This window comes from Zootoca vivipara, chromosome 13 (genome assembly GCF_965207765.1).
Source record: "Zootoca vivipara chromosome 13, rZooViv2.hap1.1, whole genome shotgun sequence".
NCBI lineage: Eukaryota > Metazoa > Chordata > Lepidosauria > Squamata > Lacertidae > Zootoca > Zootoca vivipara.
The window spans coordinates 35,173,950-35,201,116 of record NC_142596.1 but is presented as its reverse complement, the minus strand read 5'-3'; the positions used below and the strand labels follow the sequence as shown (position 1 = coordinate 35,201,116).

The following is a 27,167-nucleotide window of genomic DNA, read 5'->3' as shown; positions in this document are numbered from 1 at the left end:
TCGTAAACGAATGGGATGAACCCCACCTAATGGAAAGGAGATATTTCTTCCCACCAGGATTCAAAAAATGGTACAAGCGCCAAATTGAGCACATGGCACACATTCAAGACTGCTGGATTATAACAAGGAATGGCCAAGGCCTCCTCCGATCAAATAATAATCACAAATAACACTGAGTCTCTCACTTGCTCCACCTTGTTAACAAGGTGAAAGCCACACCCATTAGCAACCTGAGTTGATAGCAACCCTTTCCTACACAGGCAAGATCATCTTTCAGGTACACTTCTTTTTTGCTTTCATACAGGTTTTCTCCTCTTGCAGCTGAAGCGCCAAGCCCTCCATCACCAACCCTTGGACCACATGGACTTGGGGAATGAGACTGAGAGCAGCCGTCTTAGCACCTTCCGAGAGCAAGTTCAGCGCCTCAGCAATGAAAACGTAAGTGTTTGGTTTTAAACGAGTCTTCAGCTGCCTTCTTGCTTCCCGTAGCCTCCACCTTTTCCCTCTTGGTGCCTTAGAATCATAGACTCATAGAAATGAAGAATTGGAAGGGACCCCAAGGGTCATCCAGCTCAACCCCCTGCAATGCATGAATCACAGCTAAAAAGCATCCATGACCATCCAACCTCTGAGATGGCTTTTGAACCTCTTTGGTCTTTGTTGGACTACAACTTCTTCTTCTTCTTCTTCTTCTTCTTCTTCTTCTTCTTCTTATTATTATTATTATTATTATTATTATTTGATATCATTTATTATTATTATTATTATTTCTCCATTTACTCATAAACATTGCTCAAAGTGACTTACAAACACAGTAGAAATAATAATAATGGTAATTAAAATGCAATATATTAGGGGAAATGGTTTTTTTTAAAAAAATGTGTATATTAGGCAAAAGGCATACAAAAATGTATTTACTAGGAAAATTTGGTACTAAAATGCAGATGAATTTTCACGAGGACTCCCCGCCCCCAAACAAACCGATAAGGAAATTAAATTTAAGATCTGAAATATGGGAAAATAAGATAAATTGAATTGGACCAATTTGCCTATGCCTAGTCTGAATTTCGTGGGCCGAATAGGCTTTCCTTCCTTCCATGCAGGTTCAGCTGCAAGACAGGAACGAGAGGCTCTACGCCAAAATTGGGGAGCTGCAGGAGAAAATGGGGCAGGTCAGTGGCTCCAAAACCGACTTGTCATCGAGACTGCTTCATAGTGAAGAGGAAAAACTCAAGGTACGGCATAGGGCAAGGTCCCTGCTGCGCAGAGACAATTAATAACACTTTGCTGCTCTCCCCTTCACATCCAGTTGTTCAAAATACTCCACACACAGTGTCTTGGTCATGGTTACGGCAGGCCTGAGAGGTAGGCCAGGATTTCTTTGTAAATCATGGTGAGGAAACAGGGACTCTCAGACCCTAACCAGCATAATTTTATTATTTATTTTATCTATTGTATTTATATGCTGCTCTTCATCCCCAAGGAGGGTAGCAAACAAAAATCCTAGTTAAAAACAAAACAAAACCAAAAACAACATTCTAAAACAGATAGAAACACTCTAAAAACAATTCCAAAAACCTCTAAAAGCAGTGCAGACAGGGGTGGACTTTTGCAATGTGGTGAAATATTTCTTATTTTCACAATAATTCCTTTTGGAACAGAGTTTGTTAAAAGTGCCCTTCCCCTTCTCACCTCCCATTAAGTGCATGATCTCATGAACGCTGGTTTGACTCCATGTGAAGCATCTCCAAATGCTCTCATGTTCCTGTCCTCTCAGATTTCCAAGGACTTTGTTGATTTCCAGATTGAGACCAACAAAATGAGAGAGCGCCATGAAGCAGAAAACTTTGAACTGAAGAATCTGGTAATTGACATAACTTTTTGTCATGTTTATTCATTTCCATGGGCCTACGTTGAGTGAAAGTTCATGGACTCCCAACCCATCATTTTCTTTATCATCTCACCGCATGACAGTGCCCAAGATTCTTTGCAGAACTGGGGCAAGGATTTGCAGAACCAGATGCAGAAGCTGGAAAGAGCTATAGTAGTCCAGCAGGGCCACAGGGGATTAAAGACTTGTTACCATTTCTGCAGCAGCTTCCTAAAGCCATCCAATCAGATTGACAGGGGAGCTTTTTAGCCTATGAAAATGAGCCTCCTCACCCTTTGTGCTGATTGGAGCCAATCAGAGGGAAAGGAGGTGAGTCAGCCACTGAGGATTGGCTTGAAGGGTCGTTCTGAAGAGCAGGGCTGGCCCAGAATGGCCCACTGGGGGTAGCTAAGAGGGACAGGGCAGGTAGGGCAGCCAGGAATGCTGCCAGTCAGTGTAGACTATACTGGGCATGATGGATCAGTGGGCAGCTTCCTAGACAATCCTGTTCATAGGACCAGCCCACATTTATTATAAAGACCCCTCAAATTCCCCCCCCCAAGTTTTTAGAACATAAGTAATATAGATCTTGCTCTGCACTAGAAAGCATGAGTTCTCCAGTGATAGGGAGTCTCAACTGATTGATATAGACAATTGCTACATAAAACAGGACGGGAAATAATGGTCCTTGAGTATACTGTATATATTTCGTATGCCAGAGTATCTTTCCCAAAAGAGAAATGTCTAGCTGTAGGATGGAAACAAGATATGGCTGGGTATGTGAATATTATAAAATGAATCTGCATTTGTTTGAATTTATTTATTTTTAAATATAAAAGCCACACAAAAGCTGCCATCATCATCTGCATTTAATTTATACACCGCTGAATTGCCAAAATGGCCTCTAAGTGGTTTCTAAATGTAAAACCACTTGCAAAAAAAAAAAGAAAACAGCTATGCTGAGCATCAAAGACAATGATCTTTACAAATCTCCCTTCTCCCCAAGCCATGTTATGACAGTTGCATACATTTCCCTCGCTGGAATTTGCTTTCCCAGATCCTGGCCCTCGAGAGCCGTATTCTGGAAGTGGAGCTACATGATGAGAAGACAACTGGGGAGCGTGATGCCTTACAAGAGCGCTTGAGTGCCCTAGAGACCAACCGCAAGGAGCTGGCAGATGAATATCTTGTTCTGAAGAGCAATTATCTTGCACTGGGCAAGGAGCACGAACAGGAAGTATGGGCCGCTTATCTTCCACGGAAACCTTCTCCATCCTTGTGCAATCTAGATGTTTTGGACTACAACTCCCATCATCCATGGTTGGGCCATGCTGGGCGGAGCTGATGGGAGTTGTAGTCCGAAAACATCCGGAGGGCACTACGTGGTGATGGCTGTATAGGCTGTAAAGGGTTTTATGCACCCAAAACAGCTCCTTAAACTTCCAACACCTAGAAATTGAAAACTGGCCAGCTCGAAATAGCTGGCTCCCAACGCAAGGGATGACCAGCAGCTCCATAACACACTCACCTGCTTTGCTTTGTAGGTCGCTAAGAATGAAGAGCTTAGCAGAGAGCTATTGAACTTGGCCAATGCCCGAGGCAACAGCCCCAAGTCCCAAGCTCAAACCAACAAGGGTTCTGTGGAGTTGGAAAGGCTGCGAGCCTTGGTGCACCGCCTCTCTGCCCGCAAAGTGAAGGTATGCATTTGTGGCCATCTAAGGGACCATCCATTCCTTTTTATGGTGTGTTCATGATGGTATCAGGGCAGTTGCATGTGATCCTGCTGTCCTTGCTGTTTGTTGCTGCAAGAACAGAGTGCTGCACTAGACAGGGTTTTGGCCTGATGCACTGATCGGTGGTGGAGCTTCATGCTCCAGCACTGGAGGGCGGAGAGCAGGCGGGGGTGGGGCTAGCGCATGTCCTGGGGGCGGGATTGCGCTGCCAGGGGCGGTGCACTCCCCCCGCACTCCTCTTCCTCCGCCATTGCTTCTGATGCCCTTATCTCTTTCGTATGCAGAAATCTAATGCACGCTGTCTTCTGTGTCTTCTTGCCATAGCCAGAAGAGGTGGTGGCTTCCGAACATGAACGGCGGAAACTGGAGAGAAGTGTGAGTGTGCGATGGTGATTGTGCTGTGCTCTGGAGAGAGGGGCGAGCACAAGATGCCAAGCAAAGCATTTTGGTGCCTGATAGAAATTCACATCAGTTTGCTCCTGCAGCCAGCTGGAAGCCGTGCCTTGGTTTTTGAACGGTTCCAGTAGTCGGATTAAGTTCGACAACCAGAATGGATTAAGTTCGACAACCAAGGTACCACTGTACATTAGACAAAAAATCTGCACCAAAATGCTCTGGAATTCTCATGAGGACTTTTAAAATGAATGAATGATTGTTATTGTGGTGTGGAAATCTGCAGAACTGAACTTTCGATTTGGACAGCAGTGGAGCATATGCCTGCGTGGCCCAGGGCGGGCACGCTTTGGGACTTTTGTGGAGGGTGCCCTCCCAGGCATGGGATAGCCGCTCGGGTGCACGGAGCAGTGTGCGCGCCCTGCAGCCGGAGGCGGAGCGAGCCACCCACAGGGGCAGAGCGAGCCACCAATGGCGGACATTAGGCACTCTGCCCGCTGCGACTCCCAAGCCTCCCCCAGCTGTCAAAACGAAGGGGGAAGGAGGGATGCTGCTGGCAAAGCGGCACAGCTCCCCCTTTCCTTTGACGGCTCGGAGTCGGGGTAGGCTTGGGAGTCACAGGCGGACGATGCGCCAAATGTCACCCCCCCCCTCAGCGAAGACACCTGGGGCGAGCCGCTCCCACCACACCCCCTTCCTCTGCCCCTGGAGTGGGATAAAGATAATTTTTTCTCCCCCTCTCATGACACTACAATTCATCATCATCCAATGAAGCTGAATGTTGAAAGATTCAGAAACAGATTTTCAAAAAGTCCTTCTTCATGAAGTGCATGTGTAAGGACGACGCCCTACAGGGAGCCAGCCCCCATCATCCTGACGTCCACCTTGTCAAGTACAGAGAGCACCAGTGGTTCTGAAGCAGCCAGAGGGGGAGGGAGAGACTTGGAGGAGGAGAGAAATCAGAGGGAGGAACAATGGGAAAGCTCGGGGGCGGAGGGATGCAGGCAGATGCTCAGGGATGTTGCAGAGCCAGGGCACTGACCGCTCACGGAAGGAAGCTGAAAGGGCATCGCTCCTTCCGGCGCCAGAAGTAAGGAGAGTGCCGCAACGCAGGTCAAGGGGGCGGCGTTTTGGTGTGCCCCGACTACTTTGCTGGCGTAGGAACAGACGTACGCCATTGCCGGATTCTGATTCGGGATGAGAGGTCATGTTTTAAGCTGTCTCTGGACTGTAAATAAGTAGCACAATAGACGTCTTTGAAGACAAACTGGACTCTGGCGGAGTTACTCTAGAGTAGCCACGACGACCCTCTGACAGCATGGTTAAACTCTGAAACTTGCTCCCACAGGAGGCAATGGTGGTCGCCGACTTGGATGGCTTTAAAAGAGGATAGGACAAACAAGTCCTGCTTGAGAGTTTCCTGCAAGCATCTGGCTGGCCACCAGGAGAAAAGGATGCTGAAGTGAATGGGCCATTGGCCTGATCTGGCACGCTCTTCTAATGTTCTCAATATGTAACTAACCTACTAACCGCTTCTTCTGTTCTTCTCCCACCTCCAAGCTTCTTGGAAACCAGGATCACATCACTGCACAGATTGAAAAGATGAAAGAAATGTACAACTCACAGCAGCAGAAGTTAGAGGAGAGAATGTAAGTACGGGCACCCAGCCTAGCCCCCCCCCCCAGCGAATCAGAGGGTTATATTCAACGCAAACTTGTACTGCAGGGTGTCCTTGTCTCTGCAGGGTGACCCAGGGCAAGGAGCTGCAGGAGGCCAAGAAGGCGATCCGGAACACGCAGCACAAGCTGGCGGAACAGTCAGTGGTAAGGAAACGTTGGAAGTCACAGCTGAACTACACCGTCAGCAGGATTTATGTATCACTAGGGATGGGGGAGAAGTTCAATTCACATTTAAAGGCACATTGACCTAATTTGCACTTTCTGAAACAAAATGCCAGCCAAAACCCAGCCATCCTTCAAAACAGGCACTTCTCCACATTTTTGCGATGCCATTCTCCAGCCAAGTAATGTGTATGAAGAATGCAAATATTTGGGCAAAGTGTGAGCGTATTGTTGAAAAGAACATATAAAAATGCATTCTATGGGGGAACACTGCTTTGCAAAAATGTGCAAGTTGAGTAAAATTGCATGTATATGTTTGGAGAAACTTGCACTAAAAGCCTGATGGGTTTTCATGAGGGTTAAAAAAATAGATCACAAACTTAGGTGGAAATGGGGAGAGCTGAAGACCGAAAAAATGAGAAACAACAATTGAAAGATTTGCTCATCCATATGAACTCCTACAACTTTAAATTCTCAATAGGCTATTGAAGCCTGGGAACCTAAAAGCAGTTTCATGCAACATCCTCAAACACACAGTTAATAAAATGAAGTTGCTTGCCAAATGCCAATGAGTTCCAGAGGGAAGGTGCTGTCACACTGAAGGATCGATTCCTTACAAGTGTGGAACGGACTTTTAGTTTACAGAATGGGCTCTTAATTTACAGATTGCAGGTGTGATGCTTTTGGACAGATGTTCTGCAAGTAGCTTGCATCAGATTGTGGGTGGCAGATTTAATGTTCCTTGACATCAGAAACTTTTTCCACATGCAGTGCAGGACAGTGTACACATATGGAAAACATCTAAAACCAGTGTAATAACAAATTCAGGAAACAGAGCAACAAATGAGAAATGAGATGAGCCGAATTTAGATGCTTGCTCCTTCCTTGTCCTCTTGCCTTCTCGTTCACAAATCCCCCTCCCTCAAGGGATGGATTAATCTGTCACTTTTGACTTCTCTCAATTTCTCATTTTGCTCCAACCTTAAGTTCAGTTTGCCACATTTCCTCATCAGTTTTTGATTTATTTGTTTTTAAATAGGCCTTGTGAAAATGCCTCGGCATTGCAAGGTACCGTTTTCTAATATGCACATGTTCTGTTCTTATTTATTAATTTATATGCCGCTTGATTGCCAAAGGAAGCTTCTAAGCAGGTTGCAAAATATTAAAACTAATTTACACGAACGTTAAAATGCAAACACCCATAATAATTGCACTATCTATACAATCAAACAACCCCATTAAAACATAAGCATCCCTAATGGAAATCTACTATAGATTTTGGGAATTTGTTTATTTGCTGTGCGTTGGGACACCTTTTAGGACACCATAAGCAAATTTTGTATGATGGTTCCTGAGGGCAAGGAGCAGGTTTTCATCTAGGTTTGGATACAACTGGATGCCAAGATGGCGGACAGAATCGCTCAAAACCGAATTGACTTTTTTTGGTTTCATATTATTCCCGAACAACACTAGGCGCTGGTCTACTAGTACATAATAAAACAATCCATTCAAACAACAACACAGCAGTTGAAACAGGAGGCTCAGGTCAAGAGAATGCCTGTGTAAACAGGTGCAACCTCCAAAGCCGGCAGAATGCCAATACAGATGATGGCCTCTCATACTTCAACAAGATTTGTGTGCCGTTTTGCTCGCAGGTATTACTCTCATCCCAAAGCCAGCTCCAAGAAGTGGAGGCAGAGAATTCCCGGCTTCAGCTGCAGCTGAAGGAGCTGAACGAGGAGTACAGGTCGCGGCTCCTTCAGTACATCACAGACCTGGCGGTGAGCAGTTTCCTTTGAGGTGGGTGGGTGGCAGATGTGCCGGAGCCTGGATCTTCTCCACCAAATCCCAGAGCAGCTGGTGGTGGTCCAAGCAGACGGTACTGGGCTTTGATGGCCACACCATCTGACTTCCAATCCCAACCAGGATAGTGGCAGAATTATGGAGCTCGGAAGAGGGCAAGCCCGGACCAGTGAATCAGGAAGAGACAATGGGAAACCTTTCCTGTGCCTGGATTATTTAGGGTCACTGGAGACTGGATTCCTCACAGCACTTTGTGTGCTCCCATTCCCAGTTTCAAAATAAATGAATGGGGAACCCTCAGGACTGGAGGAGCCCATGGTTTCTCTATCTGCCTCCAAAACCACAGCCCTTACCAGCTCTGCTATGCACCTTCTTTGGGTGCTTTTGCCTGGCTGGAATGTGTCCATGAACCCTGAATTTGCATGTGTTGCTCCACCCACTTCTCCCTCTGGTCCCGCCCACCAGGCTCATGTGTCATCTGGAAGGTTGTCCAGAAGGGACTGTGGCGTTTGGTCTGAAAAAAGATTCCCCACTCCTGCACTGAGCTAACATGAGACCGTCTCTGTGTTTCAAGGAGCACATGGACAGCAAGTCAGTTGCCGCTGCAGCAAAAGGGACCAGCAAAACCGCCTTCAAACCGGCTCACATGAAGCGCTTTGTGGATGGCATGCTGCAGGACATCCGGGCTTCGTACAAGTCTAGGGAGGAACAGCTGGCCAAAGCCACTCGCGGCTACAAGAAGCGCCTCCAGAACTTGGTCAAGAGGCACGAGGGCCTGCTCATTGCATACAGGTAGGGGAGAAGCCACATTGCAAGGCAGCAATCCTTCTAGCGCCGGCAGTTATTCCTTCAGTGGCCATAGCAGAGGCAATTCCCCTAGTGGTGGTGGTTAAATCCTAACCATGGTAAGAGGCAATCCCCTAGTGCAGAAAGTTAGCCCCTACTGTTGGGGAAATATTGGGATCCACTACCCTGGGGCTGACTGCAATGACCAGTAGAATCCAGACATCAATTGTCAGTAAAACAGGATGTTTATTTAGGCACTGAAAGGCCAGTGTGACACCACCTCAACCAGCAAGTAGTTGAGGGGTGGCACACCAAATATGAGAACAGCACATGCGTTTATAGTTACCACCAAAGGGAAGCAAAGGGACAGTTCTGTCTATTTTTGGCAATATTTCCTTCTACTAAAGTCTACTGGGTTTCATCGTGAGACATCAAAACTCTTCTCCTCCCTCCTGCTTCCTTATACTGTAGCAATATCTCCTGCGAATGTGTTGTTCCATCCTTCTCTCATGTTCTCTTGCAAATACAACCTTCACATCCCAACCTTCTCATGCACATTTCAACTTCCATTCTATAATCAACATTACAGTGTCTGGAACTGAGGCAATCCCCATAGTGCTGGCAGTTAAATCCTACAGTGGCTGAAGCTGTGGCTCCATCCTTTTCGGTTTTTGTGCCTCCCTAACAGCCAATTCATCAGTTCATCTCAACACACATGGAAGCTGTCTTTGATGCGCCTGATGAAGAGGGCTCTCTGGCTTATGCAAATTTACAATAAAACTTGTTGAGGACTTTTAAGGTGGTGTGTGCATGTGCACATGTGTTACGTATCACTGTGAATATGTGGTTAGCGAATCCACATTTTTCTCGTAAGGGCTGATTTGTAACCCCTGTGCTTGCAGGATGCAGCGTGAACAGATTCGGTCACTGGGCAGCCACGATCTGGATCCTGGCCCACCAGAACACCATTTCACCATCACGGATGCCGAGCTGCTGACGAGCACCTCTCAGGAGCTGAACCGGCTGCGGGAGGATAAAGCCAGCTTGGAGGGCCAACTGCACGAACTGCAGATGAAGGTGAACAGGGGTGGACTTTGTTCCCTGGCATACCTGCCAAGTCCCGGACTGCAGAATCCGGGACCGGCAGCCGCGTGACACCGGAAGTTGCGTAGACTCTTCCAGTGTCGCTCTGCCCATCTATGGGCACCAAAAATGGCCGCCAACTTCCAGACATATGTAGACGCGACTTTCGAAGCCAGCGCTGGCCATTTTCGGTGCCCATAGATGGGCAAATCAGGGGGGGGGGGGAATGGCCGCCAGCGGGAGAATATAATGGAGAATAACGGGAGAGGAACCAATACGGGGGGCCGCCGGGAAAAGGTAAGAAAAAATGGGGGTTTCCCGGGGAAAACGGGGTACTTGGCAGCTATGTTCCCTGGACGCTGGGCCCTTCTAATGGAGGAGCTTCTCTGTTTGGCCCTTGGGCCCTGGCCACGCCCTCTTTCCCCAGTCCACATTCACTCACCAGCCCTGCAGTACTACACCTTCATTGACTTTTTTCTCCACTGTCTGTCCCTGAATTCTGATAAAGCCACTTGTTTCTATGTATGGAGAAGGGTGAGTGAGTTTGTTTAGAAACTAGGCTTCTGTACAAAGGTAACATTGATATTCATGGTTCTGCCGCTCAGTGGCCTGTGGCCCCAGGAAGGTTGTGCAGAAGAGAATGTGGCCCTCAGGCTGAGAAAGACTCCACGCCTCCGAAATGGAAGTTTTAATCAAATCCATCCATCTTCCCCCCTGCTTTCCCTTACAGGTAAAGTTAAGTCAAAATGCTGGCTCAGGGACATCACCTCCGCAGTAAGTACTGTTTCTTACTGTACATAGGGGCTGGGGAATATGCAATCCTCCAAATGTTCTTGGATTCCATCAATGTAACACCACATTGACATAGCATAATACCACAACCACACACCCACATCATGAAACATAACATAGTAGCACAAAACACCACATCCACATAATGTACAGTGGAACCTCGGTTTATGAACACCTCAGTTTACGAATTTTCGGTTTACAAACGCCGCGGACCTATCTGAAACGGATTAATTCACTTTCCATTACTTTCAATGGGAAAGTTTGCTTCAGTTTATGAACGCTTCAGTTTATGAACAGACTTCCGGAACCAATTACACCCATGCTTCGGGTTAAGTACGCTTCAGGTTGAGTACTCCGCGGACCCGTCTGGAACGGATTAATCCACTTTCCATTACTTTCAATGGGAAAGTTCGCTTCAGTTTATGAACGCTTCAGTTTATGAACAGACTTCCGGAACCAATTGTGTTCATAAACCGAGGTACCACTGTAATGGACTTTGGTATGCTGAAATGCAGGAGAAATTGCTTTCCTTTCTCCTGAGTTTACAGCAGCTAACGCGACCTCTAGAGGGAGATATTGCAGCCCTAAACAAATTTCTAGGTTAACCGGCGCACAATGCATTCCTCGGTTCATACCATCCTTTCTATACAGTCAGAACTCCCTGAACATCAAATGTGACCTATATTTTGCTTATGCAGTCCCCGGACAGGCTACGAAGAACTTTCCCACGGCTTGCCTGCATACTTCCTCGCAATTAGATCACCTATCCTCACGATTTAAGCCACCCCAGTGAAATAAGTGGATTTACCCAGAAGCATAGTAATGGAATTTGCAAATACATAAATGGAAGAGTTGCATTCCAGGGTTTCTGTCCCTCCCTTTCTCACCAGCCAGAGCCCATTGTTTTAGAGAATGCTTTGCCTCGTGCAATATGTGGGGCTGCCAACATGACTTTGTATTTGCTCATCTGACCATCTTTGGGGGAATATATTTCTACTAGGGGCAGCCAACAACACAGTGCCATCCAGATATCGTTGGACTCCCAGCTCCTATCCACCCTGTGACCGTGAGCCACACTGGCTAGGGCGGACGGGAGCTGGAGTGCAGCAACATCTGTAGGGCACCATGTTAGCTACTCCTGAGGGTCTGGGCAAGAGATAGAGCAGCCTTTGCCAACCTGGTGCCCTCCAGATGGACATTAGGTCATCTCGTGCCGATATCCAGTCATCTAGTTCTCATTTGTCTTTTTAAGGAATGATACCAGCTCGTGAATTACTTGTGCCCTCCAGGAAACATTCTTAATTTCATACCATACTGGTGTCCCCTCCAGATATTTTGGACTACAATTCCCATCATTCCCAGCCCAGTTTGGACGTGCTGGCTGTGGATAATGGGCGTTGTAAGCCAAAAACATATGGAGGCTGAGCAGTCACATGCAGAAATGGGTGGCTTGTTGACAGGGCTCTTTCCAGTTCCCTTTTGCTCCTTTTTCTTTTCAGCATGCTGGATGAGGCGGGCTGGGCTGAGCTCCGGAAACAACTACGAGAGTTCACTCAAACCACACAGGTAAAACACTCTGGTAACACAGTAAGTCCAGCGTGTGTGTGTGTGTGTGTGTGTGTGTGTGAGAGAGAGAGAGAGAGAGAGAGAGAGAGAGAGAGAGAGAAATCATATTCCATATTCATATTCTGCTGGATCAGTTCAATGACCCATCTAGTCCAGCATATAACAATAACAATAATAATTTTATTTGTACCCCAGCCATCTGACTGGGTTGCCTATTCTCACAGTGGCCAACCAGATGCTTGTGGGGAGCCTGCAGGACTTAAAACTCAATTTAAGTTATGCGTGCAGTAAGGATTAAGTATGGATTTCAATCCACACCTGCTCTTTCTTCCCCCTTTCAAGTAACTTGAACTACCCCCATCCATTATGGACAGCACATATTTTCAAATAAAAACTCCCCCTTGAAACCACACGGATATGTTGGTGTAAAGGCCAGGCAATGGTTCCTGAATCATGGCAGTCTGGGTCTTTGTGTGAAATGGGGTGCTCTTCTCTTCATCTGCCAAAAGCACAAGGCCACAAAGCACAGCTGAGCAGCAGAACATCTACTTTGCATCTGGGGGGCACCACACTGGCTACCTCTGTTTTATAGGACAGAGTGGTTTTGGTACCGTCCTTGATACTTCATTATCATTTATTAATTTTTATACTGCTTAATGCCATACCAGGCATCTGAGCAGTTCAAAAGTATAAAAACCAACCATGGAAGCATTAAACTATAGGAATCCATAATTAAAACACACAGTAAAACAACCCCCTTTAAGAGAAACATCCATAATCAGAGCAGGCAATTGAACAATCCCATTAAAGCAGCAAAGTGATTAAAAACAAGAGGCAGTGATATCAAGGGAGTGCCTGTGTAAAAAGGTGAATCTTCAAAAGCCAGCAGAATGCCAATGCAGATGGGATTCTCTCATATATCAAGCAGGGAGTGCCGTTTCATTGTTTTAAACTCTGTGGGCTGCCTTAAAAACATATGGGTGGAAAAGTGGCCTATACAAATAAAATGAAAATCTGCCAGTCTACCCATCCTTTTTTTGTTCTTCCTGCCTCTATGGTTGCCTTCTCCCAACCTCAGGAGGATCTCGAAAAGGAAAGGAGTCAGCTGCTGACACGGGCGATGGTGGCAGAAGAGCAGGTAGCCGAACTGCAGGAGTATGTGGATAAACACCTTGTAAGGTGAGAGGTCTTTTCACCTGGGTGAGGCTTTAACTGTCAAAATCTTTCATGGGGCTCTCCCGTCAGCTCATGTCTAATAATCCTACCACTTCAACATTTGTATAGAGCAGGAATGGGCAAATCTTTTACAGCCCCAGGGCTGCCTTCCCAGTCACAACTTCCCCATCCTTGTTCTGGGTGTTGAGTTTCTTCAGCAGCTCCACTCAGTGCCAAGTTTCCTGAACTGAGGAGTCCAGCCTGGTGAAACGGTAATATAGGGCTAGTAAAGGGACCCCTGACCATTAGGTTCGATCGCAGACGACTCTGGGGTTGTGGCGCTCATCTCGCTTTACTGGCCGAGGGAGCAGGCGTAGAGTTCCGGGTCATGTGGCCAGCATGACAAAGCCGCTTCTGGCGAACCAGAGCAGCACACAGAAACGCCGTTTACCTTTCCGCTGTAGTGGTACCTATTTATCTACTTGCACTTTGACATGCTTTCGAACTGCTAGGTTGGCAAGAGCAGGGACCAAGCAACGGGAGCTCACCCTGTCGTGGGGATTCGAACCACCAATCTTCTGATTGGCAAGCCCTAGGCTCAGTGGTTTAACCCACAGTGGCTAGCCAGGCCCTTATTGGTTCCTCCAATCACCTGACCCCACTGGGCTGAAAAACAGCAGTACCATCTCCCCCATTGCCTTATACAGCTTGGGCTGGAGGAGGAAACTAGAGGCAATTAAGTTGGGATATAAATGACATAGCCCAGGAAACCTTCTGGTCATGAAAACCAGGTAGCCTTGGTCAGCCAATGTCCTCCTACTGTCTCCCCCACATAAACTACCAAGCCTACACTGCTCTCACAGTCCCTCGCCACCAAAGGAAGCCACATGGAAGCTCATTACTCAGGCAGTTCCATCCACCTTAGGTACCTGAATTTAAAGGTCTGCATTACATTCTCTCCCCACTGGATTTGATCAGCCCCTTGCAGGGAAGGTTTGCAACCACAGCAGAACTGGGTTAACGCCATTTTCACTGTGCTGTTGTGCTGCAGGTACAAGCAGGAGATCCTGAGGCTGAGGAAACTTCTGGGAATAGACAGCCACGAAGAACTAATTGCAGGAGCTTCTAACCCTCTGGCAACTTCAAAACCCAAGAGGAATTTCAGTAATGAAATGTAGTCACTGACACCCAAGCTATGGGAAGAAAAGGCTTTGTAGCATCCTCAAGGAGGACTGGCACATTGGCCTGAACAGCAGGTGGACTGCAATGGTTGGGTATACAGTACATCTGTCCCCCAGAATAGACTCCAGGAAGCAAGTGGCTCAGTGAAGCCCTTTCAGCAACCATTTTTGTCTTTCATTTTTTAAAAATCTTGCCCTTTGTCTAAGAGGCTCGGAGCTGTTATTCCACCCATATGCTACCCCCAAATTATCTTCATAACAACCCCGGGAGGTAGGCTAGAATGAGAAACCATGCCTGTCATCCACCAATAACCGTGGTGGAGCAAGGATTTGAACCCTAGTCTGAGACACTCATTTCACAACATCTTGTGAGCTCTTACATTCCAATTGCATTTGCTGCTTCTTTCAGTATTTCCATTGCATTCTCTCTCCCTTCTGTCTTACTCTAACCAATTTTCCGCCTGACATTCAGATGCTTATTATCATGTTCCAGTGAAATGGTTAATGAAACAAGCCAGCTTCACGGCCGAACTTGAAAAGTTGGTTTGTTTAGTAACTTGTTTAGTAACCTTGGTTGGAATAAAACAGGCATCCCCAAACTTCAGCCCTCCAGATGTTTTGGACTACAATTCCCATCTTCCCCCGACCACTGATCCTGTTAGCTAGGGATCATGGGAGTTGTAGGCCAAAACATCTGGAGGGCCGCAGTTTGGGGGTGCCTGGAATAAAACCACGAACCCTGGTTCAAATGACGGCCTTTGAAAGCGAAACTAAACTCAGCTGAAGTCCCCCACCCCCCCACCCCGGTTATATGGGAATTACCGTGTAACACCAAACCATGATTTAGAGTAGTTTGCAAACCATACAAACATACATGATGTATGGAAGTGAGAGCTGGACCATAAAGAAGGCTGATCGCCGAAGAATTGATGCTTTTGAATTATAGTGCTGGAGGAGACTCTTGAGAGTCCCATGAATTCTGAAGGAAATCAGCCCTGAGTGCTCACCGGAAGGACAGATTGTGAAGCTGAGGCTCCAATACTTTGGCCACCTCATGAGAAGAGAAGACTCCCTGGAAAAGACCCTGATGTTGGGAAAGATGGAGGGCACTAGGAGAAGGGGATGACAGAGGACGAGATGGTTGGACAGTGTTCTTGAAGCTACGAACATGAATTTGACCAAACTGCGGGAGGCTGTGGAAGACAGGAGTGCCTGGCGTGCTATGATCCATGGGGTTACGAAGAGTCGGACACGACTAAACGACTAAACAACAACAGCAAACCATGCCACCATGTGTAGAAATCTGAAGTTGTACCATGTTAGTAAAATAAATCACTATCTGGTACATTAATCCTCAGCATTCCGAGAATCACAGTTCTCTTTATTTCACAACCAAAGCTCCAAGCTGAGGCATGGCATGGGTTTGCTACCCCAATAAGATCTTAGCAGCCCACTGGACCACACACAGAGATGAGAAAAAATATAAGTGCTGTGAAAGTTCATTATAAGAAAATAAATATATATACACACACTACTCCACAATGAAGAGATAAACCTGTCCCATCGTGCGGCAAAGGTTCTAATGAGTTTCCAGAATTAGCAGGATTCGGAGGAGGAGTTACGGAAGCCATGTGATTTCCCTTGACAAATCATCTCATTGTTTCCGCCTGCTTCCCTCCCTCACCCACCCACCCACCCACACATACCCCAGAGCTTATAAAGGGCTGTCAAGGCCAACAATTGGAAAGAAGCACATTTCACTCTCTGAGCCACCGGAAACAGCCCTTGTCCATCTTGCAAAGGTGTCTGCTTGTTTCCTAGAGGACATGTTCTTATACCGTGCTTCCCTCTGGTCTGTCCTGCTCGGATTGCCGTACAGTCTTGATATCGTAGGCCCAGGCTCTGTTCAAACCTTCCCCAGCCATGCTGGTGGGTGTCCAGTTGGGGAGGGGGAAGCGCCCAGCCACCACACGGGCCTCATCCGGAAGTTCCACAAGCAGCTTCCTTTCCAGAAGCTGCAACTGAGAAATGGGAAGGAAAATGTCTGGGTTATTCAGGGTGTTAGTTCCTTTTTTTTTTTTAAAGTCTGGAATAAATATCAGCCACTGGTTCTCTTCTCAGATTGCCAGAGCTCAGAAAGGAGTCAACACTCCAGCACTTCCCAAAACAATATATGAACCAAAACGCAAGCATCCTTTGAGATTTGCAGGTCTCTGAATTTTATTGTTTTGTTTTTGCTGTTTTTATGCAACACACTTAGCATTTTTACACTGCTTCGTTAAAAAGCAACTCTATTTTATTAAACAACATATATATACCACTGCACTTACATATATATACCACTGTACGGAAACCTCTAACTGGTTTTTTTTAAAAAATAAAAATACAATTATCAAGAAAATATAGTTTTAAACAGGTGTTTAAAAACATTCAAAGGGGAATTAAAATCAACAGAACTTTAAAAAGAGATTAAAACACATGTCAACATTCTGCATGGCTGGATAAGCTTGCCTAAACAAAAATGCCGAAAAGGGTACAATGAAGGCACCTGCCTGATGTCAACATGCAGGGAGTTCCAAAGTTCCTTGTAACAGGTCAATGTCGAGTTGGCATATATGGTGTAATATGATTCTGCAAGTAATCTGGTCCCAAGCTGCTATGGGCTTTATATAGGCATAGGAATAGTAAATAAATATGCTTACCACGCTAGGTGCCAAGAACACAGTGACGTTCTTACAGTCTGACAGATCGACCTTTAAGAGAGAGAACCAAGACGATTGGTTAACCTGATCCAATGTCTGAAGCCCACCTTCAATCCCTAGCACCCAGCCTCAGCACCTAGAATTAAAAAATATTCCTATCCTGGCCTAAAAACTACCTGACAGCCGGACTTTGCAGCCTGGCTCATGAGGAGGCTGACAAACACCGGCAGCCAATGTGTCGTGTGTCCTCTCACTACCCCCAGATTATCTGCGCCATTTCATGGAGCCTCTTGTCTCACCTTCCAAAGATCGTCCCGGCAATAAGAAACTTTTCCATAGTAGCCAGCCTTCCAGGCACGATAGCTTGAAAGTCGTAAGAGCCATGGATTGAGCTCATAGCCAACAGCGGGTCTGAAGCCTTGCTTGTAAGCCTCTAGCACCTGGAAACACAGCCAAGGCACTTATTTTATTGACCACAATAAACTTAGAAACACAGGAGAGCTGCCTTGCCCCAGGTCAGGCTATTTATCCATCTGGCCCAAGTGTAGGGAACCTTCAAATTACTACTCCCAGCATCCCTTGCCATTGGTCATGCTTGCTAAGGCTGGTGGGGGTTGTAGTTCAGTAACACCTGGTGGGCCAAAGGTTCCTCACACCTGATCTAGCCCAGATATATCTAGTGATGCATTTGTAAATAGATTCTAACATTATCTCTCTTTTTTTTGGAATCTAGCCCTGATCAAGCATTTCCTCAGAAGCTAACACCATCTGTGAAGTTTACTTAAATCACTAATACCTGGAGGGCTAAAGGTTCCCTAGTCCTGGTCTACTCTTCCCTTTGGGTCCAAATTATTATATAATGTAGTTCTTTCAAGTGGGCCACCCAGCTTCATGGAATATGCCACCATCAAGAAACAAGCTCGCTGCTCTTACAATTCTGCCATCGCCTGACCCTAAATCCACCATCTTCCCAGAGCGCCCTTTCAGCAGCGACATCACATTCTCCACTTGATTGGCATTTGCTGGGACATACGGCACCTGGATGAGGAGGAGAGAGAGAGAGAGGGCCAAGCTCTGAGTTGGAAAGGGCCACAGAGTTCCGGGGTAGGGAATATACATGGGACCTGAAAGACTCTAAAACAGTCTTTGTCAGTGCTATTTTTCTAGAAAAAGTGGTGCTGGAACTCACAACAAACACCTCCCTTGTTCTCTTATAATGACAATAATGGTGCCCACCTGAGAGGTGTCAGAACTGAGTTCCGATTAATTCCGGCTGAAAAAATGCCCTGGTCTTTGTGGATCTGTTATTGTCTGGATGTGTTAGACTACAACTCTCACCAGCCTCATATGATGCTGGGGCTGATGGCAGCACAGCCTTGCTAGTGCCGCCGGGGTGGGTGGGTGGGGTGCTCATGGGTGAACCAGACTTGGAAGAGGGAGCAGCTGACTTGATGTGACCGTCTTGTGTTGAGCCAAATCAATTATCTGCCTACTCAAACAGATAGGCAAAAGGGCATCCAATTATATTTTTGGGGGAGAATCTTTTGACCCTTCTCTGGTTGGCAACAAAGGGTTGGGGAACTTGTGTCCCTTCAGCTGTCGTTGGATTACAATTGTCATCTGTGACCACTGCTAATACTGGCAGTGGTTGTTGGGAGTCCAACATCATCTGGAGGGCCACAGGTTCCCCACTGCTGCCTTAAAATAAGGAAGCCAGCATGATACTCTCCAGATGTTGGTGGACTACAACTCCCATCAGCCGTGGTGGTTGGGGCTGATGGCAACTGAAGAGCATCACATCAGGGTATAGCATCTGGAAGGCAACCTGATACAGACTGTGATTAAGCATTTCAGATATCTGGCCACCAGAATCAAATCCACGAGTCATCTTCAGTGTGTTTGTGCTTTTTTAAAATTTCCAAATACCCCTGTTTGTCTCATAAGGGAGAGTCCTGCCTACAGAAGTTCCCTCCCAACACAATAATCATGTGCCAGTTAACGGTGCTGCTTTCCCCTCAAATGTCACAGCAAACCGTCTGCTATGTACCTGTAATTTTAAAGGCACTTTGCGGAATCCTGGCATGAGAATTCCTGCCCACACAACATAGGCAGTCAAGCCAGTGCCTGCTGCAATTTGCAAGAGGTCCCAGACATCCACAGGCTTTCCATGCAACTCAGCTGCCAATTCTTCAGCATCCTCGGGCTCCATGTCTGCAAGAGGGGAACATAAGAACCACCTGGATCAGGCCGAAGGCCATCCAACCCAGCATCCTGTTCTCACAATAGCTAACCAGATGTGTCTGGGGAACCAGGACACAGGAACTGAGTGCAACAGCCCTCCCTCCACTTGTGATTCAAGACATAATCCAGGCATATGGAGAGAGAACATAGCCCTCATGGCCAGAAGCCATTGATTGCCATATCTTCCATGAATTCATCTAATCATCTTTCAAAGCAATCCAAATTAGTGGTCCTCACTACTTCTGGTGGCAACAAACCCTACACTTTAACCATGTGCTGTATAAAGAAGCTTTGTTGGATGCCCTTAAATTCTAGTAGTATAAGGGGGGAAAACATTTCTCCATATCCTTTCTTCACACCAGGCATCCCCAAACTGCGGCCCTCCAGATGTTTTGGCCTACAACTCCCATGATCCCTAGCTAACAGGACCAGTCAGGGGTGAACAGGACCAGAACAGGTCAGGGATGATGGGAATTGTAGTCCAAATCATCTGGAGGGCCAAAGTTTGGGGATGCCTGCTTCACACTGTGCATAGTTTTACACACCTCTATCATGTCTCCTCTCTTACTTGCCTTTTCTTGCTAAAAAATCACGGTGGCGCTGTGGGTTAAACCACAGAGTCTAGGGCTTGCTGATCAGAAGGTCGGCGGTTCGAATCCCTGTGATGGGGTGAGCTCCCGTTGCTCGGTCCCAGCTCCTGCCAACCTAGCAGTTCTAAAGCACGTCAAAGTGCAAGTAGATAAATAGGGACCGCTCTGGCGGGAAGGTAAAAGGCGTTTTCGTGCGCTGCTCTGGTTTGCCAGAAGCAGCTTTGTCATGCTGGCCACATGACAAAGCTGTCTGCAGACAAACGCCAGCTCCCTCGGCCTATAGAGCGAGATGAGTGCCGCAATCCCAGAGTCGGACACGACTGGACCTGATGGTCAGGGGCCCCTTTACCTTTATCATGTCTCCTCTCTTACTTGCCTTTTCTTGCTAAAAAATCACGAATGCTGTAACTTCATGGGGGTTACTCCACTCCTTTTTCTCATTTACATCAATCTTTTTTAAAAAAACAAACAACCCACAACCCACGATAGCTTACATGATTAAATTTTGGTTTTTTTTTTAATTCACAATTCAAAACAGAAGAAAACATGTAAACACACACATCAACATAACATATAAGCCAGTAGAATGTCACTCATTAAAAGCCTTGACTAATAAAAATGGTCTTTAGAGCCCATTTAAATGCAGGAGGAAGTTTGGCAGAGTTCTACCATTGTGGGTTCATCACCACCAAGGAAGGTCCTGCCTCCAATATTCTCCATTCTGATCTTTACTCATAGCACTCGGCTCACTAAGCCTGAGGCAAAACTACAACAAACCATTAAGTGTGTTTCATATGTATACTAGAAGCATATACTAGTTCAGCATTATAACATATTTTATGGGGCACCATGCCAAAAGGCCAGGGGAAACTGTTTGAATAACAAATACCAGTGATGTATGCTTTCAGGAAAATTTGGAACCAGGAAATTTCTTGGTTTTGTGAGATTATGATGTTGTTTAAATGTGAAATTCAAACAAATTCAAAGCATTATGTGGAAATTTATTTTATTGAAAAACTTGTAAAATATTGCAAAACGTGGTAAGTTCAGTAGCATACTCTTCCCTGATATTACTAAAACTTTAAGAAAAGCAGTGAAAACAACAATAAAAAATTATTAGTGCCTGAAATATTCATGCTTTCTAGGATGAGTCAAATTGATTATGTTGATTTTAGATTAAAGTTGCAATTTTATATACATTTACCTGGGAGTAAGTTCTATTGAACTCCGTGGAACTTCCTTCTGAATAGATATGTATAGATTGCACGGTTAATTAGTAATGTATCCATTTCATTTGCTGAATCTGTTCTGTAATCACTCACTAGATTATATACACTTTCCTGGGAGGAAGTCCCATTGAACTCAGTGAGGCTTACTGCCAAGCAGGAATGCATAGGTCTGCACTGTAGGTTATGCGTTAATTTACAGAACAATTGCATTTCTAAAAATGGACTTTCCCCCCACTGAAAAACATAACAATGCAGACCTTTCCAGTCCACGTTACTATTGAATGCCTCTTTAAATCAATCAGAAAAGCAGTGTGAGACAAAAGACAGATGATAAGTTGGGGAATCCTGATGCCTTCAAAACATTATTTGGGAGAAGAGGGCATTGACCCTGTTTCTGTTTCTCAGCATTACCAAATTTAGCAATTTTGACATTAGAATGTCAACCTTTGCATCAACCTTAAAGCTCCAGCTGCAAAGTCCCTTTTTTAAAAAAATCTTCTCTCCTCCACCCACTTCTTTATTACAATTCAATCCAATCAATCAATCAATCAACAATCAACTTTCATTTGTTACCACACTACAAAACCGCGGGGGGACGGACGGACCGGCGGGCAGCGGCAGTGTAGCACAGTGGTTATAGAGTTCCAGACTAGGACTAGGGATACCCAGGTTTGCATCTTCCTCGGCAGCCCGCGGATGACCTTGAGCCGCTCAACCTCTTTCTCAGTTTAACCCAATCCGAGGATGAAGTGGCCAGGGGGCAAAAATAATGTTCGCTGCACTGAGATCCTTGAACGCGAGGTGGGATGTGTAAGAATAAAAGGCAGGGAGAAAGAGAGCAGTGCCTCTGAAAATGGACAGAATGCACCTCCCTCCCTCCCCACGGAGTAGCTTTATATAAATTTCGCTAAATAAATAAGTCAACTGGGATAAAGAGACAGGGCAAGTTTCTACGGGAGGGACAGGAAAGCATTGCTCTCCAGCTGCGATCTCGCTCTTTTGTTTCTTTCTAGGCACCAACAAGCCCGCGTTTGGGGCGGAAGACCACCTCCTCTGGGTCACCCGCCCCTCATGAGCATAGCACGAAGACGCCCACTTTACCTATCCCGGAAGTCTGGTTCGCCCAAGTCTCCGTCAGTCCGTTCCTTAGGACGCTCCGTGTGGAAACAGGCACTCTAGGCACATTAAGTTCCGCTAGGGAGAAAGAGCCAGGGATCTCTCTCCGTTGCTGTCACGCTCGCGCCATCCATTTAAACACTATGAGGCCCCTTTCAACGGTCATGGCTCCCCCCCCCAATCAAGAATTCTAGGAGCTGTAGTTTGTTAAGGGTGCTGAGAGCTGTTAGGAGGTCCCTAGCCATAGCTGCCAAGTTTTCCCTTTTCTCGCGAGGAAGCCTATTCAGCATAAGGGAAAATCCCTTAAAATAAGGGATAACTTGGCAGCTATGTCCCTAGCCCCCCTCCTCTTCGCAATGCTACAGTTCCCAGAGTCAAGCCCTCTTCACAGGGAACTGTGGGAATTGTAGTTCTTTGCGGGGAACAGGGTTCCCTTAACAACTCTCAGTAACCCTAAAGGTAAAGGACACCTGGATGGTGGGGTTGTGGCGCTCATCTCGCTTTCAGGTCAAGGGAGCCGGTGCTGGTCCACAGACAGCTTTCCAGGTCATGTGGCCAGCATGACTAAACCGCTTCTGGCGCAACAGGGCACTGTGACAGAATGCCGTTTACCTTGCTACCGTAGTGTTGCAAGCCAATATGTTGTTTCAATATGAAATGAGGTGATGAATATTAAATATTAAAATGATGTAATGCTTTATGTGTTTGGTTAAATCAAAATCCTTTGTCTGAAATGTTATAAATTCCTGCCCGACCAATTGGGCGGGGTTGCAGTATTCCAAATAGATTCGACTGTAACCTTATTGGCTTTGCAATAAACAAAATGGACTCCTAACTCCTCTTGTCTCTGAGTTTTATTGGCTAACTCAGAAGATAAGCCATTTTTTGGCTTACAACAGTAGGGGTACCTATTAATCTATTTGCAGTAGCATGCTTTTGAACTGCTAGGTTGGCAGGAACTGGAGCAACGGGAGCTCACCCCGTCACGGGGATTCGAACCACCAACCTTCTGATTGGCAAGCCCAAGAGGCTCAATGGTTTAGACCACAGCGCCACCCGCATCCCTCAGTACCCTTACCAAACATTAGCTTCTAGAATTGTTGCGGCTGAATGGAGAGCTATAAATTGATGGTGTGACCTGCATTGAATTGTTAAAGATACCAGCAGATGTAACACAGGGCAGGGTTCTTTTGCACCTTTAATATGTGTGTATAAAGTGCCATTATGGCAGGACTTTTATGGCAGAAGGCTAGGAAATCAGCAGCATGACTGAACACGCCCACCCCACCCTGCACAAGGCTAGCTCACCCCCTTTTGAAGTAAGTGAAGTTTCACAGGTTACCATTTAAAGCACATATGGGAATCGTCGGCCCCCTCAAGATATTATTGGACTGCTACAACACCCTTCAGGCTGAGAAGGAGTGGGCCCCTCTAGGAGCTTTGTGGTTGGGGGGGGGGACCAGGGTTCAAATGCTCTCTCAGTCATGAAACTCACTGCCAGTCACCAGCTCACAGACTAACCTACTTCATGGGGTCATTGTGAGGATAAAAGTTGGGTCATGCATGACGTAAGGTGGGATATCAACGTAAAAATAAATAACCAGCAATGGTGGGGAATGATGGGAGCAACAATATATGGAGAGCCACAGGTTCCTCACTCTTGATCTAAAGGGATGGAGTGAGACATAAGACCAATGAGTCCAGAGTCTGAAAATATTTCAATCTTGATGTATGCAAATTATTTAGTGCTCATCTCTCTTTCCCGATTTGACCTCAAAAATCTCTTGGAGGTGTTCAGTACATATTGTAAACGTCTTGCATCTTCCCTTCAATAGTCCAAATATTATCTAAATTATACCATGTATTAATTTCTACTATTCCCTAGCTCTAGCAGTTATGGATGCCCTTGCCCCCCAAGCTCGGTTACCCCAGAACTGTAACAGTATATTAAAAGAATTGCTACTATGCCGGTTGAGCATTTTCTTGCACTGCGCTATATGGAATTGGGTAATAACCAACTCTAGAAAGAAGCTTGACAAGACGTTTTAGACTATTATTATTTCCTAGACCTGAGCTCTACATTGACCTTGAATAAGTGTCATCTAAGGGATTGGCTCTTCTGGATAGAATGCAGAAGGGACTTCCAACTAATTAGAAACACCAAAACATAATGGAGCATTATAGAGCTGGTTACCTGACCAAACTCCCACCAGTTTCCTTAAGAAATGCCTTTATTCAGCTGCATTTCCAATTGATGCCCATCACAGTCTTGGATTGCCACTATAGCAAGGTCCTATACACAGACGGATTTTGTATTTGTGTCAACCTCAGGTGAAAGACATCACTCTCTTAGCCTGTTGTGTATATAAAGTCTCAAGTGTCCCTTAACTACCCTCTGCACCCTTAACAAACCAGAGTTTCCAAGATTTTTAAGGGGAAGTCATGACTCTTAAAGTGGTATGAAGAAGCACTTAAAATGTATGGTGTGGACATGGCCTCAGTTCTATCTATGACTGCCATTCAAACAGCACCCCAATACACAGCCTTACCCTTGTGCAGCACACTTTTGCTAGCATCCCCACCGAGAGAGGTAGTCACCCAGGATCTTTCTGCTGCCCATACTGGTTGGGCTTCTCTCCTGCCGGTCACTTAATTACCCTTGAAGCCCAGGCAATGCTGGACTTTAATACTGCCGTGTTGTAGAACATGTTTCGCAGAAAGAAGGGGGGGAGCAAGAGGGAAGATTAGACACAAGTCTCTGAGAGGGGTGAAAAACCGGGGGGGGGGGGAGGAAAGTTTGTATAAATAACGGCCTCTACCCGACTCGTGGCTTATGGCGTCGTACGTCCGGCTCAGGAGGGGAATGTGATCCTGCTGGACAGATAACTTCAGAGGGAGGGAAACATCCATCATCTGACAGACCATTAAACGGATCGCCCCAGTGTGAAACCAGCCCTCCTCCGCCTTCTTAAACCAACAGCTCTCTAGACCTCTGCTGCCCAAATAAACATTGGGGTCCAGGAAAGCTGGGTGGGGGTGGTCACAGACAGGGATACAGGCCAATAGCTCACTTCTATACAGACTACTGTATTCCCATCTTCATTGGTTTCTGGATGTTGGAGCATATAGCTCATTTCGTCTCCTTGTAAAAGTTGCAAATGCACACCTCTGGGTTTTCTGGAGTGTGGGAGCAAAACTTCACAACGCCGCCCCTCTGATCTAGCAACCTTTTCTCACAGGATCAATTAGATGACCCGGTGGGAAGTCTGAGCTCAACAGCAGTCTCTTCCCACTCATGATTCCCAGCAAGTGGCATTCAGAGGTGCCTTGCCCCCAACAGTGGAGTGACCAGCCATCATGGTAAGTAGCTTGCGAATGAGTTTTAGGAATATAAGAAGAGCCCTCCTGGATCTGGCCATTGGGCCATCTAGTTTAGCATCCTGTTCTCACACACAGCATCATCATACATACTTTCTCACCAGCTCTCAACCCTACTGTGGCCAAACAGGGGAGTATGGGAAGCCCCCAAGCAGGACCTGAGTGCTACAGCAATCTCTCTGAAACACATCCATATTTTAAAGAAAAAACAGTTGCACTTCTTTGAATTTTGCAATGCAGCTCTCCAGCCAAGTAATGTGTACAAAGATGATGATGATGATGATTGAAAGGAACATTAGAAACGCATTAGGGAAAACTGCTTTGAAAAATGTGAGTATTAGGCACACACAAAAATGAGTATATTAGGAGAAATTCACATTAAAATGGTGATAAATTGTCATGATTTTTTTTATAAAAAAATCAAACTGATGTGAAAATGTGGACAACTGAACTGAAGTGTGGAAAAATGAGGAACTGAAAGAAATATTTCCTACTAGCAGTCCAATTGGTGGCAATGTGTTCCCAACCTGCCTTTTCACACATTTGTCTTCATTGGAAGGAAGGCAAAATATAAATTTAATTAATTAATGCCGATAATGCACACGTAAGATGAAAGCATCATGGAGGAGAAGCAGACAAATTTGGAGAAATATGATATCGCTTCATGGAATTTGCAAAGAAAACTATTTTATTCTTTACAGAAATTATTAAATACATACAATTAATAAAAATAATAATGACGATGATGTATGTATGATGATGCAGTGCGTGTTTTTAGGACCCGCCTTATTTTTATGGTTGCGAGTTGTTCGTTATTGTTTTTAGCATTGTTTTTAAGGCCGCAACTCGGTCTGGGGCATTGGGGTGAAGGGTGGGAAACAAGCAAGCAAGCAAGCAAACAAACAAATGCACGTCTAAACTATTTTTTCAGCTCATGCTCTCAAGGTAGTTTTTACAAAAAACAAAATCTCACTTAACACTCACCCCCACTATAAAATGACGCAACCAAACTATATAAAGCATCTGTAAAACAGAAGAAAAAGGGGACAGAGCTTGTTGCTGAGGATGTGTGTGGGTTCCTCCCACGCACGCACACACACACACACACACACACACACATATGCACAGAGCACTGATCCAATCCTTGCTGTGGAGGGCTTCATGTCTTTGGTCTGCTGAGGAATGCGGAGCTTACAAGCAAATCCGCTGGGAAACTGCTGGCGTGGTGAATGGGAATGGGGCTGTGGAACTGAAAGCTGCGCGGCATTAACATTCCTCAGCTGCTGCTGCTGCTGCTGCTCTGCTTTTTAAATTATTTTTATTTGGAAGTTGCCTTCTTCCCCCCCACCCCAAAGCCTCGCAACCATCTCCCTTCCCCCTCTCACCCAATGCCTCCAAAGGAAATTGGCTTGACTTTAAAGCATGTAGGGAGATGGAGAAGAAGAAAAAAACCCGCCCCCTCCACCAGAACTTTCCATTGTAAAACTCTAGACTGGCTGACTAGCTTTGCTCTTTCATTCAAAACAGATTCCGAAAATGGGGACGAAAGCCTTGGAAAAATAATGTCACTTTCTCTGCCCGGAGGAAAGCACTTTGCAGGCTGGTGGTGATTCTGGCTCACGAGACCACAGACCTTGCTCCTTGCCAAGAATGCTTTGGACCAATGCTGATGTAACTTCCCCCCTACACACACACAGGGGGGGGGGGA

The 27,167-nt window shown here is 46.0% G+C and overlaps 2 protein-coding genes across 4 annotated transcripts; one reads left to right on the top strand and one right to left on the bottom strand.

The window, feature by feature from the left end:
* Positions 1 to 250: 250 nt before the first annotated feature.
* Positions 251 to 15,563, top strand: CCDC78 (coiled-coil domain containing 78). Of its 2 annotated transcripts, none has more exons than XM_035131445.3 (15): positions 251 to 438; positions 1,104 to 1,235; positions 1,778 to 1,864; positions 2,928 to 3,107; positions 3,415 to 3,567; positions 3,928 to 3,978; positions 5,557 to 5,645; positions 5,741 to 5,819; positions 7,493 to 7,618; positions 8,215 to 8,432; positions 9,329 to 9,503; positions 10,240 to 10,283; positions 11,801 to 11,867; positions 12,946 to 13,046; positions 14,074 to 15,563. In XM_035131445.3, exons 1-15 carry the CDS (start codon positions 361 to 363, stop codon positions 14,198 to 14,200), a joined length of 1,707 nt encoding a protein of 568 aa, XP_034987336.2. In that variant the 5' UTR covers positions 251 to 360; the 3' UTR covers positions 14,201 to 15,563. The 2 variants fall into 2 exon arrangements, with proteins under 2 accessions (XP_034987336.2, XP_060138388.2); XM_060282405.2 differs by having other exon boundaries at positions 1,083 to 1,235.
* On the bottom strand, positions 15,555 to 22,148 carry ANTKMT (adenine nucleotide translocase lysine methyltransferase). Of its 2 annotated transcripts, none has more exons than XM_035132255.3 (6): positions 22,067 to 22,148; positions 18,953 to 19,116; positions 17,839 to 17,943; positions 17,205 to 17,345; positions 16,906 to 16,956; positions 15,555 to 16,224 (listed from the first exon to the last, which is right to left on the bottom strand). In XM_035132255.3, exons 2-6 carry the CDS (start codon positions 19,112 to 19,114, stop codon positions 16,036 to 16,038), a joined length of 648 nt encoding a protein of 215 aa, XP_034988146.3. In that variant the 5' UTR covers positions 19,115 to 19,116; positions 22,067 to 22,148; the 3' UTR covers positions 15,555 to 16,035. The 2 variants fall into 2 exon arrangements, with proteins under 2 accessions (XP_034988146.3, XP_034988145.3); XM_035132254.3 differs by lacking the exon at positions 22,067 to 22,148 and adding an exon at positions 20,941 to 21,046 and having other exon boundaries at positions 15,903 to 16,224.
* Positions 22,149 to 27,167: the final 5,019 nt, after the last annotated feature.